The sequence below is a fragment of the Erinaceus europaeus genome, chromosome 18, assembly GCF_950295315.1.
Source record: "Erinaceus europaeus chromosome 18, mEriEur2.1, whole genome shotgun sequence".
Classification (NCBI taxonomy): Eukaryota; Metazoa; Chordata; class Mammalia; order Eulipotyphla; family Erinaceidae; genus Erinaceus; species Erinaceus europaeus.
In genome coordinates this window covers 25,007,539-25,021,577 of record NC_080179.1, presented here as the reverse complement: position 1 = coordinate 25,021,577, position 14,039 = coordinate 25,007,539, and the positions used below count along the sequence as shown (strand labels likewise).

Genomic DNA, 14,039 nt, shown 5'->3' with positions numbered 1-14,039 from the left:
ATGAGATCAATATCCAAATGCTAGTTGAGGAAATAGTCACAGTGTTTGAAAGAATTGTCATCAGAAATGCTGAAACAACAAATGAGACTCTGGAGGAAAACACTTTCTCAAGGTTATTAAAGATCTGAAAGATGAAATAGCTGAGCTAAGAACACAACTAGCTGAATAAGCTAAAACAGTATCAGAACAGGGTAACAAAATAAATGAACTACAGAAAACAGTAGAGGGGAGCAAGAATAGAATAAATGAGGCTGAAAATAAAATTAGCAAGATCGAGGACAAATTACAGACAACTAAAAAAGAAGTAAGAGATATCAAAAAAGAGATTAAGAGATACTTAATAAAACAACAGAGACCTATGGGATGACCTCAAAATAAATAATAAACACATTATTGGCTTACCAGAGGAATAAAGAGAGGGAGGGGAAGAAAACATTCTTCAGAACATAATAGCTGAGAACTTCTCTAGTCAAGACAACATTAAAGACATACAGGTTCAAAAATCCCAGAGGGTTCCAAACAGAATTAATCCAGACTTAAAGACACCAAGACACATCATATTTAGAATGGCAAGGAATAAGGATAAAGAAAGGATCCTGAAGGCTGCAAGAGAAAAACAGAGAGTCACCTACAGAGAAAAACCCATAAGATTAGCAGTAAATTTCTCCATGCAAACATTACAGGCCAGAAGAGAATGGCAAGATATCTATCGAGTGCTCCTGAATTCACCTATTAAAAGGCATGGAGTAGGAAAATGGATCAGAAAACTCAACCCAACAACATGCTGTCTACAGGAAAGCCACCTAACTCAACAAGACAAACACAGACTCAAAATGAAAGGATGGACAACTATCCTACAAGCCAATGGCTCACAAAAAGGGCAGGAGCAGCTATTCTCATATATAACATGGTAGACTTTAAAATCAATAAAATTAAAAAAGATAGGGATGGACACTACTTAATGCTCAGAGGATCAGTCAATCAAGAGGACTTAACAATTATTAACATCTATAAACCCAATGAAAATCCGTCTAAATATACCAAACATGAGGACACAGATAAACTAGAACTATTGGACATTTTCAGAGTCATTCATCCCAAGAAACTGGAATACACATTTTGCTCAAGTCTACATGGGTCATTCTCAAGGACAGACCATATGTTAGGCCACAAAGGTAGCATCAGCAAATTCAAGAGCATTGAACTCATCCCAAGCATCTTCTCAGATCACAGTGGAATTAAACTAACTTTACAATCAACAAAAGATTAGTAACAGTCCCAAATGTAGAAACTCAACAGTACTCTACTTAACAACTACTGGGTCAAAGAGGAAATAAAGGAAGAAATCAAAATGTTTCAAGAGTTCAACAAAAATTAAGATACAAGCTATCAAAATATTTGGGACACAGCTAAGGCAGTACTGAGAGAGAAGTTCATAGCCATACAAACACACATTAGAAAACAAGAAAAAGCACAAATAAACAGCCTGATTGCACATCTTAAAGACCAGGAAGAAGAAGAACAAAGGAACCCTTAAAGCAACCAGAAGGACAGAAGTCATTAAAGTTAGGGCAGAGATCAATAACATTGAAAATAAGAAAACCATACAAAGATCAAGGGAAGTAAATGTTGGTTCTTTGAAAGAGTGAACAAAATTGACAAATATTTAGCCAGATCACAAAACAAAAAAGGGAGAAGACCCAAATAAATCAGATCATAAATGAAAGAGGAGATACCACAACAGACACTGCAGAAATTCGCTATTTGCAGATGACATGATAGTATACATAGAAAAATCTAAAGAATCCAGCAAGAAGCTTTTGGAAATCATCAGGCAATACAGTAAGATGTCTGGCTACAAAATTAACATACAAAAGTCAGTGGCATTCCTCTGTGCAAACACTAAGTTAGAAGAAGATGAAATCCAGATCAATTCCTTTTAGTACAGTAACAAAAATAATAAAAGATCTAGGAATAAACCTAACCAAAGAAGTGAAAGTCTTATATACTGAAAATTATGAGTCAACTACTCTTGGAAATAGAAAAGGACACAGAGAAGTGGAATGATATTCCATGTTCATGGGTTGGAAGAATTAACATCAAAAAAATGAATATACTACCCAGAGCCTTATACAAATTTAATGCTTTCCCCATCAAGATCCCAACCACATTGTTTAGAAGAATAAAACAAATGTTTATCTGGAACCAGTAAAGACCTACAATTGCCAAAACCATCTTGAGAAGAAAGAACAGAACTGGAGCCATCACACACTACGAGATCTCAAATTGTATTATAGGGCCAGTGTCGTCAAAACTGCTTGGTACTGGAACATGAATAGACACACTGACCAGTGGAATAGAATTGAAAGTCCAGAAGGAAACCCCCACACACCTATGGACATCTAATCTTTGACAAAGGTGCCCAGACTATTAAATGGGGAAAAGCAGTCTCTTCAACAAATGGTGTTGGAAAAAATGGGTTGAAACTGGGCAGAAGAATGAAACTGAACCACTATATTTCACCAAACACAAAAGTAAATTCCAAGTGGATCAAGGACTTGAATGTTAGACCAGAAACTGTCAGATACTTAAGAGGAAAATATTGGCAGAATTCTTGTCCACATAAATTTTAAAGACATCTTCAATGAAATGAATCCAATTACAAAGAAGACTAAGGCAAACATAAACCTATGGGACCACATCAAATTAAAAAGCTTCTGCAGGGGAGCCGGGCAGTAGCACAGTGGGTTAAGTGCACATGGCGCAAAGCACAAGAACCAACAGAAGGATCCTGGTTCGAGCCCCTGGCTCTCCACCTGCAGAGTAGTCGCTTTAGAGGGGTTGAAGCAGGTCTGCAGGTGTCTCTCTTTCTCTCCCCCTCTTTGTCTTCCCCTCCTCTCTCCATTTGTCTCTGTCCTATCCAGCTACAACAAGGGCAACAAAAGGGAATAAATACATATTAATATATAGCTTCTGCAGGGAGTCGGGCGGTAGTGCAGCAAGTTAAGCGCACATGGTGCAAAGCGCAAGAACCAGAAGAAGGATCCTGGTTCGAGCCCTTGGCTCCCCACCTGCAGGGTAGTCGCTTCACAAGTGGTGAAGCAGGTCTGCAGGTGTCTATCATTCTCTCCCCATATCTGTCTTCCCCTCCTCTCTCCATTTCTCTCTGTCCTATCCAATAACGATGACATCAAGAACAACAATAACTACAACAATAAAACAAGGGCAACAAAAAGGAAAACAAATAAATATTAAAAATAAATAAATAAAAAGCTTCTGCAAAGCAAAAGACAAAACCACCTTCACAAAGAGACCCCTCACAGAATGGGAGAAGATCTTTATATGCCATACATCAGACAGGAGTTTAATAACCAAAATATATAAAGAGCTTGCCAAACTCAACAACATGAAAACAAATGACCCCATCCAAAAATGGGGAGAAGATATGGACAGAATATTCACCCCAGAAGAGATCCAAAAGGTAGAGAAACATAAAAAATACTCCAAGTTACTGATTGTCAGAAAAATGTGAATAAAGACAACAGTGAGATTCTACTTCACTCCTGTGAGAATGTCCTACATCAGAAAAGGTAGCAGCAACAAATGCTGGAGAGGTTGTGGGGTCAAAGGAGCCCTCCTGCACTGCTGGTGGGCATGAAAATTGGTCCATCCTCTGTGGAGAACAGTCTGGAGAACTCTCAGAAGGCTAGAATGGACCTACCCTATGATCCTGCAACTCCTCTCCTGGGGATATACCCTAAGGAACTCAACACATCCATCCAAAAGATTTGTGTATACCTATGTTCATAGCAGCATAATCTGTAATACCCCAAACCTGGAAGCAATGCACGTGTCCAACAATAGCTAACTGGCTGAGCAAGTTGTGATGATCTCACTCTCAGGCAGAGGTTGAAAAACAAGATTGGAAGAGAAAACACAAGTAGAACCTGAACTGGAGTTAGTTTATTGCACCAAAGTAAACAACTCTGGGCTGGGTGGGGGAAAGTACAGGTCCTGGGAAAGGATGACAGAGGACCTAGTGGGGTTGTATTGTTATGTGGGAAACTAAGAAATATTATGCACGTACAAACTATTATATTTACTGTCCATTGTAAAACATTAATCCCTCAATAAAGAAATTTTTAAAAAAGAATAATTTTAACTATTCAAGAGTTTAAAGGCATTATTAGTATGGGGGTAATATTGGCTAGCTTTGACACCATAATATTAAAAAAATAATAATGAGATATTTGAAAATCACCTAGATTTGTAAATATAATCAAAAACATCATTTTTGTGTGTTTTGGTTTGCCTCCAGTGTTATAGCTGGGTTTTGGTTCTTAGACTACCAATCTACCAATCCTGGGTAGCCGATTTTTTTCTTTCTATCTTTTTTTTTTTTTTTTTTTTACTATTTTCTTCAATATGATGGAGGGAAATTGGGAGGGGAGAGGGAAGAGGGAGAGAAAAAAAAAAGAGAGAGACACCCACATATCTGTTTCACCACTTGTGAATTGTGTCCGCTGCAGGTACAGAGTGGGCTCAAACCCATGTCCTTGAGCAGCTCCTTGAATAGAATACCATGTGCGCTTATCTGAGTGCAACACCACCAGCTTGCCCCCAAAACAGCATTTTCTATTTACTAACAGGTGTGGCTCCACCAGGTTGGCTACAGAGAACTTTTTGTGCCTTGTTACCATAAAATATAGTATAGTTCTAACCCTCTTGCAGAATGTCCTTATCTGGAAAGAAAGTCATTACAGATAGAACTAAATTAAAGTGAGTCTTTATTGGAACAGGGTGGATCTAATGTGGTTCATGTTCTCATAAGAAAAGGAGAGATAGGGAGTTGGGCAGTAGCGCAGTGGGTTATGTGCAGGTGGCCCAAAGTGCAAGGATCAGCATAAGGATCCTGGTTCAAGCCCCAGGCTCCCTGCCTGCAGGGGAGTCACTTCACAGGCAGTGAAGGAGGTCTGCAGGTGTTTATCTTTCTCCCTCTCTGTCTTCCCCTCCTTTCTCTATTTCTTTCAGCCTATCCAACAACGGCATTGATAATAACTACAACAATAAAACAAAGGTAACAAAAGGGAATAAGTAAATAAATAAATAAATATTTTTTTAAAAAAGGAGAGATAGAGAAAGACAGTCATCATTTGATTACAGAGTCAGAGATGGAGTTATTATGTCATAAGCCAAATAAAGCTTGATGAATCATAGGTTGAAAGATATAAAGAATCCCCCCATCTCTATTATAATGTGCAAGGACCCGGTTTTGAGCCCCCAATCCCCATCTTCTGGGGAAAGCATCATAAATGGTGAAGCATGAAGCTTTGAAGAAAGCATGATTCTGCAAACTTCTACTAGCCTGCAAAACTGTGAGAAAGTAAATTTCTGTTGTTTGAAGCTATTAAGTTTTTGTACTTGATTTTGGCAGCACTGAAAAACCAGTATTATGGATATAAAGATTGATAAGACATAGTATCAGCAAAGGGATTGACTTGTAACAACATATCTTAGTTTTTGGCAATCTCAGTTTTGACTACCTAAATCAGAGTGGTATGTTATGTTGTTATATGTCAAGTACCAGTTTAATAATTATCATACATAACAGCAGGTCAGAAGAGTATATAGTAACTATGAATGAAATATGTTTTCAATGAATACTACATTGGGTTTTTCTTATATATAAATCCATTTGGAACAATTCAATAGTTGTATATTGATTAAAATAGTTATGATTTATAAAGTAATACATGTGCAGGGGTGAATGAGATTAAACCTATGTATAAATGTAGGATAGTTAATTAATTGTTAAATTCAGTTTTACAAAAGTTACTACTGATCAATATAAAATCAAATTTCACATAGAATTTTGGAACAATAATTGTTCTATACTTTGAATGCAATAAAATGTTTTAAATACTTATCTTCTTTTTCTGTTGGTTGAAATTATCTATGATGACACCAATGAACAAGTTTAAGGTGAAGAATGATCCAAAGATAATAAATATGACAAAATAAATATACATATAAAGGTTGTATTCATATATGGGCTGCTTGTCTACCTATAAAATTAACAAAAAATAGCAATATAATGATAATGATAGTTAGCACTCCATTTTCCATGTGAGTTATTAACAAGATAATCTCAACATTATTCTCTTAAATTTGACTTTTCAAAATATAGTTTACCATTCTCATAGTTTGCCATAACTATTCTTAAAAATGTTTCAAATTAAATAAATATATACTATGCAGTTACTATGCAGATTTACATTACATATGTACATGTAACAAGTTTCCTTCAAGTGAATTCAAAGATCTTAATCACATATTGTACTGTTAAACTAGTATATCAATAGTAACCAAATAACTTAAGCTATGAATTTTAACTCCAGGGTGAATAACTGTAAAAAAAAATGATGATATTTAGATTGATATTGTTTACTGTTTATTTGATTATGGAAATGTTTTCACAGTATTTTTTGGATAATACAAACTAGCTGACAGTGTCCAAATTTTCTTAATTTAGAAATTATCTCACAGAAAACTTTCCAAGGCATATTAGGCTCTACAATTATTTATTTCATGCATTTCATTTTTTTTTTTTTACAAACTATCAGTTGCTGAGCTAAAACTATTGCCAAATTCTACTACAGTCCTATGCACACTTTCCTACTGGATCCTCAGAAAAACCCATAAAGTAGGTTTTGGATGATTTTTCTCTTTACAAATCAATAATCTCCGAAAATGTAGAGTAAATTTACTCAAATAGTTATATGCCTCGTACAGTAATGGTAGATTTGTAATTCTAGTATAGTTTTGCTTCCAAACACTACAGGTATAACCACTAGGCTACTAAGTCAAAGTTCTTTAGTGTTTTCATATCAAGGAGTTACTGTAGAAGACAATTGAACTAAAAGAACGAGCTTAGAAATACTATTGTAGAGTTACATTGACCAATACTTGCATTGACAGAATCAACAGCTGCATACATAATGTCCATCCATCCTTTAAATGTTGCCTGCAAATATAACATATATAAACTCTGAGTATGAAGTCTATACAGTAAAAAGTGAATTTAGTCTGTTTAATATTACAACATTTATTAATACAGAGACAGCAAGTATTTCAAAATTCCAATAAGAGAAGTATGTCAAGAACACAAAGTCCATATTGCAAGCCACATCACTATTCTAATTTTTAGTTTGGAATTTTCCATGTGTTTTCTATTACCTATGAATTCTGTACATGCAAGTTTATTTTTCCAGAGAAGGGGGAAGATAATTTTATATATATAAGAAGATAGGGGCCAGGTGGTGGCACACCTGGTTAAGTGCTCATGCCACAGTACACAAGAACCCAGGTTCAAGACCCCTGGTCCCTGCCTGCAGCGCGAAAGCTTCACAAGTGGTGAAGCAGTGCTGCAGGTGTCTCTCTGTCTCTCTACCCCTCTATCTCCCCCGTCCCTCTCAACTCCTCTCTGTCTCTATCTAGTAAATAAATTATATAGATACATATATATATATATATGTATATATATGAAAGAAACAAATTTTCTCCACTTTTTAAGGATTTTCTTTTCTAAGTGAGAAGCTACTTTCACTTCCATATAATACAGAAATGGTAGTCCAAAGAATTACAGTTTGTTTTTTGAGCTCTATTCAGATGATGCAATGGGGAGGGGTTGGGGGTGAATCCAAAAAGTCACTTTATGGATTAGTAACTGATTACAACCAAGTATTAACTTATCTCATGTTTGCAGGCAGAGATTCTAAGAAAGACCAAGTCTGCTTTTAAAGTACTTTAATTCCCCATAAATAGAATGACTTAGATCTTGCATTCAATATTCACTATAACATGCGGCATTTATGAAAGGGGTCACTTACAACTTGAAGCAGAGACAGGTAACCAAGTCCAACATTATCAAAGTTCACCTTCAGGTTTTTCCAGCGTACATTCTGACTAACATTCATAAGGGCAAAGCACTCGGAACGATTTTCAACTTTACTCTTAAGAAACCGTGACCCATCTGTGGTGTTGATACACTCATAGAACTTGCCAGCAAACAAATTGACCCCCATGATGCTAAATATTAGCCAGAATATTAGACACACAAGCAGCACATTCATAATGGAAGGGATCGCACCTATGAGTGCATTCACAACCACCTAGTGTTCAAGAGAAAGAAAAGAAATAATTAACATTTGTACAAGTATTAAGTAGGATGTATTAATGAAATAATACAAAAGAAAAACTATTAAAAATGTCAAATGGTTAAGACATCAAATGAGCAACATACATTTCCATCATGCCTATTACATGTTTAGCAGTGTTCAGCCAGGAAAAAATGAGATAGGAACCCTACAGTTAATAATTTCACAATATTCCCTATGGAACACACAGTAAAATTAGCAGGAGAAAAAAAAAGGTAAAGTGTTATGCACTTTAAATAAAGTCTAAATAAATGTGGACAAAACTGATATATTAAGATGAAGTCATAAAATCAGCATGATCTAGGAAAATAAATAAATTTAATTAGATTAGTACTAACAACAAAATATACAAGGTTTATAGTACTAGAATTGTTTTCTAAAACATTGGTATTTTTTCTGATACTTAGAGAAATAAGTAATCCCATCTAGAGAAACTACTAGTATAAATAAATAAGCTGGAGTTAAGCTTGAGAATCTTTTACAACGTATGACTCTCTTTAACTTTAGCTGCCTATGCCAGTTGTATGATATGGTAATTCGATCAATTCTATTTTCTCAACATTCGCAACAGATGAATGAGAAGAATATCATCTAATTTAGTATTATAACTCTAAAATATTTAATATGTAAACATTTGGAGAGTATATAAATATACATGCATACACAGCAAACATACACATATCACTATTGCTGGTAAGAGTGAAAATATAATTGATTTTTTTTTCTGTTGTTGTTATGAGTACTTCACTACTCCCCAGTGATGTTTTTCAGACAGAAAGGTAGAGACATAAATAGAGGAACAGGAGTTGGGCAGTGGCACACTTGGTAGAGTGTACACATTACCATATGCAAGGACCCAGGTTCAAAAGGCCCGGTGCCCACCTACAGGGAGTGAGTTTCATGAGTGGTAGAGCATTATGTCAGATATCCATCTATATTTCTCTCTCTCCTCTCCCCCTCCCTTCCTCTCCCATTCTATCTCCTTCTCCCATTCTATCTCTCTCTTCATTTTCAATTTCTCTCAAGAGGGACATGTCTCTATAAAAAAAAAAAATAGAGGGAGTTAGACGGATAGCATAGCAGATTAAGCACATGTGGTGCAAAGCACAAGAACCAGCATAAGGGTCCTGGTTCGACCCCGGCTTCCCACCTGCAGGGGAGTCACTTCACTGGCGGTGAAGCAGGTCTGCAGGTCTGCAGGTGTCTTTCTCTCCCCCTCTCTGTCTTCCCCTCCTCTCTCCATTTCTCTCTGTCCTATCTAACAACGACGACAGCAATAACAACAACAATAATAACTACAATAATGAAAAACAACAAGGGCAACAAAAGGGAAAATAAATATAAAAAAAGAAAAGAAATACAGAGAAAGAGAGATATCACAACACTGAAGTTCCCCTAGTTCCTTGGGGTCCTGAGACTGGAAACTGGGCTGCGCCTGACAAAAATAGGAGTCCTCGCAGGTAATATATCTCATTTGGGCAGACATAATTTTCTATAACATTTACTTTGTTTCTGTTCTTCAACATTTCCTATGCCTCTTATCACTCCAGTTTTGAGATTTGCTGATATATTTTCTTAATTAATCCACTCTTTAAAACCTGCCTGTTTTCTTACACTTTAGCCTTAGTCCCTATTTAAGTGCAAATATGTTAATGACTGACTTCTTCAGTATAAAATGACATGCCCTCTTTTTAAAATATAATATAGAAAACAGTTCTCATGAGGAAACATTAATAATCTCTGACTACCTCCCAAGATTAGAGCAAGGGTCAGCAAACATTTTCTTAATTATTTCTAGGACTTAATTATCATCATATCTCTACTGCAACCATTCAACTCTATCAAAGCAAATAATTCAGATAAAATAAATCGCTATAGCTATAATTCAATGAAAGTTCCTTTTAGTTCAAAGCAACAATTATTTCCCAAGTCCATGAGTCTGTTGAGTTTTCAAGGTAGATGTGGAATCACATGAAAAATATTTTGTGTATGCTTTAGGCAGAAATGACTTATACGTTCATGAGACACAACGGATTAGGAAGAGCAGAATTAAGGAAGAAAAGTTCAAAGTACAGCTCTTGTACAAGTCCACTTTTTCATCTTTATTTCCTGCTACTCTTACCACTATACTTCTAGTCACTGGTTTGTCAAACAAGCCTTGGACATTTAATACTATGCTTGTGTTCCATATAGCATTTCTGCTTGGATACCTACCTGCCTATGGTTCAGGTTCAGGTTCAGGGTCTACTAGTTTAGTTCGACCTCTAATGTCATCAACTGTCCAGGGCTGCCATTGCCATCTGGGTTCCTAAAGTTTGCTGTGCTTAGTATTTTATATCAGATGTCACAGAGTGACTATCATGCCCCTTTTTATTTGTGACCATTATACTTGCTCAGCTTTAGGGGTATAGATCTAATCAACTGTGTACTTCTTAACAGAATAACAATCGGAATGTAGCTGGTGTTTAAACTGTTTACACCAGGACACCTCTTGTGCTAGTGTGATACTTCCTCTCTCTTGGCTTTCTTTTTCAATGAAAAATAACTGGAGAGCAGTAATAAAACTGCTTAGGCAAGGCAATATATATATTCATATATATATGAAAGAATTTAGTGCATCTCTGAGGGAAAGAGGTATGTTTTACTCCAAAAAGAAACCATTTGGCAAAGTCAATAAGCTTAAGAACATCAAACAAGACTCAAATGAGGCTAACAACAAAATGCCTCAAATAACTATTTTACTTCTTTTTCAAAACACCATGGTAGTGTGAAGAACTATCTTTTATTTTGTACAGTAGGTATCTATCTGCTTTGACAAATAGTAAGCTATTCCTCTTCACTGAATTCATCCATGTTACAGATGCAGCACAAAGTGAAAGTGAGATAAAATAATGAACAGGCTTCAACACAGAAGGAATAGTTTTATATAGCAAAGTATTTTATTTGTTCATGAAAAGGCAATAGAAGGGGTCAGGTGGTGGCACACCCGGTAAAGTGCACATAGTATGAAGCTCAAGGACCCGAGCAAGAATCCAAATTCAAGCCCCTGGCTCCCCACCTGTAGGGGGTTGTTTCACAAGTGGTGAAACAGGCCTGCAGGTGTCTTTCTCCCACTCTATCTCCTCCTCCGCTCCCAATTTTGCTCTGTCTGATTCAATAGGATGGACAAAATGGCCATCAGAAGTGGTGTATTGGAGTTCCAATACCAAGCCCCAGTGATAACCTTAGAGGGGAAAAAAAAAGCAATAGAAATAGACTAGCCTGTATATTGGATAGACTAGTTTTCTACTAACACAAAAATATGTAATTAATGTCAGTAACTTCCAATATTAACTTTCAAGATCAATGAAACTTGTTAGTGTTCAGTTCCTATATGGACAAAAGGTACTTGAAATTTACTTAGAAATTTTATTTTTAATTAACTAGTTATTTATTTTTGCCACTAGGGTTATCACTGCGGTGTGATGTCTATAGCAAAAGTTTACCATTCATGGCAGCCTTTTTCTTCTAGAGAAAGAAAAAAAACAACAGAGAGGGGGGAAAAGGAGAAAGACCTGGCAATACTTATTGATCTCATGAATCTTCTATACATAGGTGGGGACTGAAAGTTTGAACCCAGAATTCATGCATGGTAATGTGTCTGCCTTGCCAGGTATGTCACTGTTCAATCACGAAATCTTTTATTTTTAGTATAAGCATCATCTCTTTTTATGTGGGTGGGAGTCATTATATACTGAATACATCCAGCAGTAAGGGTGCCTGATGTCATGATGAGATTTGCAGAGATAATAAGGAAGACCTGATAGACCTTTAATATTAATCAGACTTCTCAGCCCCATTCAAGATGCTATTATTAAATCCGTCTGAGGAAGGATCTAGGATTAAATCAAGTTTTCAAAGGATTCTAAGAGCAAGTCAGTGTTCCAGGCTAATCTCTGCATGGTAAACTGTCCAGAGACTATTTAGATATTGGAAAGAGGCCATCAATTACATAAGCAATATCAAATGAAATGTGAGGGGGCAGTTGGTGACACACCTAAGAATTCAAATTGCCATTAGCAAGGACGTGGGTTCAAGGTTCAGGTTCCCACTGAGCAGTGAAGGATTGCTGCCAATATCTCTCTTCATCTATCTCCTCCCCTTCACCTCAGTTTCTCTTTCTCTAATCAATAAATAGTAAATACTAAAAGTATAATGTGGGACTTATGTCTTTGAACATACAAATAATTGTGTTTAGTAGTAGGTAGACAAAGTAAATATAAATGGAGGCTTAAGGCATGATTGTGTAGGCATTTGTGAGCTCCAATGATGAGTTAGAGTTTAGCAAAGGTATGGAAAAGCATTCCTGACCAAGGCAGCTGTGAATACCTGAGAAAGAAGATATAAATATGGAGAAGACATTCGAGAACAGCAAGGAATGAGTATATGAACTAATTAGAGAAAATAAATTCATTGTTATATATATATGTGTGTGTGTGTGTGTGTGTGTGTGTGTGTGTGTGTGTGTGTGTGTGTGTGTGTGTATTAAAGAAGTTGCTCATTAATACTGCCCATAAAGCTAGATTTTTGGCAGTCATTTATCTCAGCTTACTTGCCTCTTCAGGAACCATGAAGGTTAATGCAAATAAAATTTAATTTCAGAGCTTCAGTTTTCCCAAATATAGCTGGAGATAATTCCACTTCATTAAGTCATTTATTGTAAATAGTAAAATGAAGCACAATTATATAATGCTATTTCATTACTCTGGTTTATGCTATATTGTCAAGGAAGTTCTTAAAGTATTATTTGAATATATTATAGAGGTAAGTCCTTGATGGCTTGCTTGTACATGAGATATTGTGTTGGGATTGATAGTGCCCCACACCTCATTTGATTTGTGTTAACAAGAAAGATTTTCATTTAAGAAGAGTCACTTAATTGGATCATTGCTTAAAATATATCAAGAAGGAGGCATTATATATTTGATTTACTCTTTTAAGCAATATGGACTTAGCTGAGTGTATTTATAAAATATATATATACACATATGTATAACTGCATATATATTTATATGTATATATAAGTATGTATATATATGTATAAATATAAATAGTTAATAGTCATATAGAAATTTTCATTTCATATACTACATTACAAATAAAAATCTATTGGAAAGTTACTCATTTGCTTACCCTCATTCCTTCAAATCTAGATAAAGCTCTTAAAGGTCTCAAAGCTCTAAGAGTTCGAAGAGATTTAATGGGTCCAAGGTCTGAATAGCCAAGCGTGCTGGCTACTAATGTAACCAAAGACACCTACAAAAACAAAATTCTCATTAAACATTTCAATCAAGTAAAGGATAACGAGGAAAAGTCAGTTTCAAAGATCACTAAGAGAAACACAACAAGAACAATATTTTATATATCAAAGTCACTTAGTCATTGCATAGATATAGATATTACTGCTTCTGTAAGAAAAGAGAAATGAAAGGTTAGCCAAAGTAAAAGGAAAGTCAGTTATCATTTATGTTTTTTTTTTAAATCACACGTACTTATCAGGTCTTCTCTGCATCTATTGATATGATTTTAATATTTTATCTTTCCTTTTGTTGATGTGATGTATTACATTAGTAGATATGCTTATGTTGAAAAATACTTGCATCCCTAGAATAAATTCCTCTTAGGTCATTTATCATGTTTAATTCATTGTTGTATTTGGTTTTCTAGGATTTTGTTGAGGATATTTTGCACCTTTCCTCATTAATGATATTGATCTATAGTTTTATTCTTCTCTTTCTCCCCTCCCCACTTCTCCTTCTTCTCTCCCCTCCTTCATTTGTTTGT

The 14,039-nt window shown here is 35.6% G+C and overlaps 1 protein-coding gene across 1 annotated transcript in view; it reads right to left on the bottom strand.

Moving 5' to 3' along the window:
• SCN9A (sodium voltage-gated channel alpha subunit 9) overlaps nucleotides 1–14,039 on the bottom strand; it is a 157,891-nt gene that overhangs the window by 13,742 nt on the left and 130,110 nt on the right. The window contains exons 21-24 of the mRNA XM_060177776.1: nucleotides 13,389–13,511; nucleotides 7,890–8,171; nucleotides 6,967–7,024; nucleotides 5,928–6,061 (exon numbers count right to left, since the gene is read on the bottom strand). Of these exons, the coding sequence (XP_060033759.1) occupies nucleotides 5,928–6,061; nucleotides 6,967–7,024; nucleotides 7,890–8,171; nucleotides 13,389–13,511 (597 nt within the window). The remainder of the gene's footprint in view (nucleotides 1–5,927; nucleotides 6,062–6,966; nucleotides 7,025–7,889; nucleotides 8,172–13,388; nucleotides 13,512–14,039) is intronic.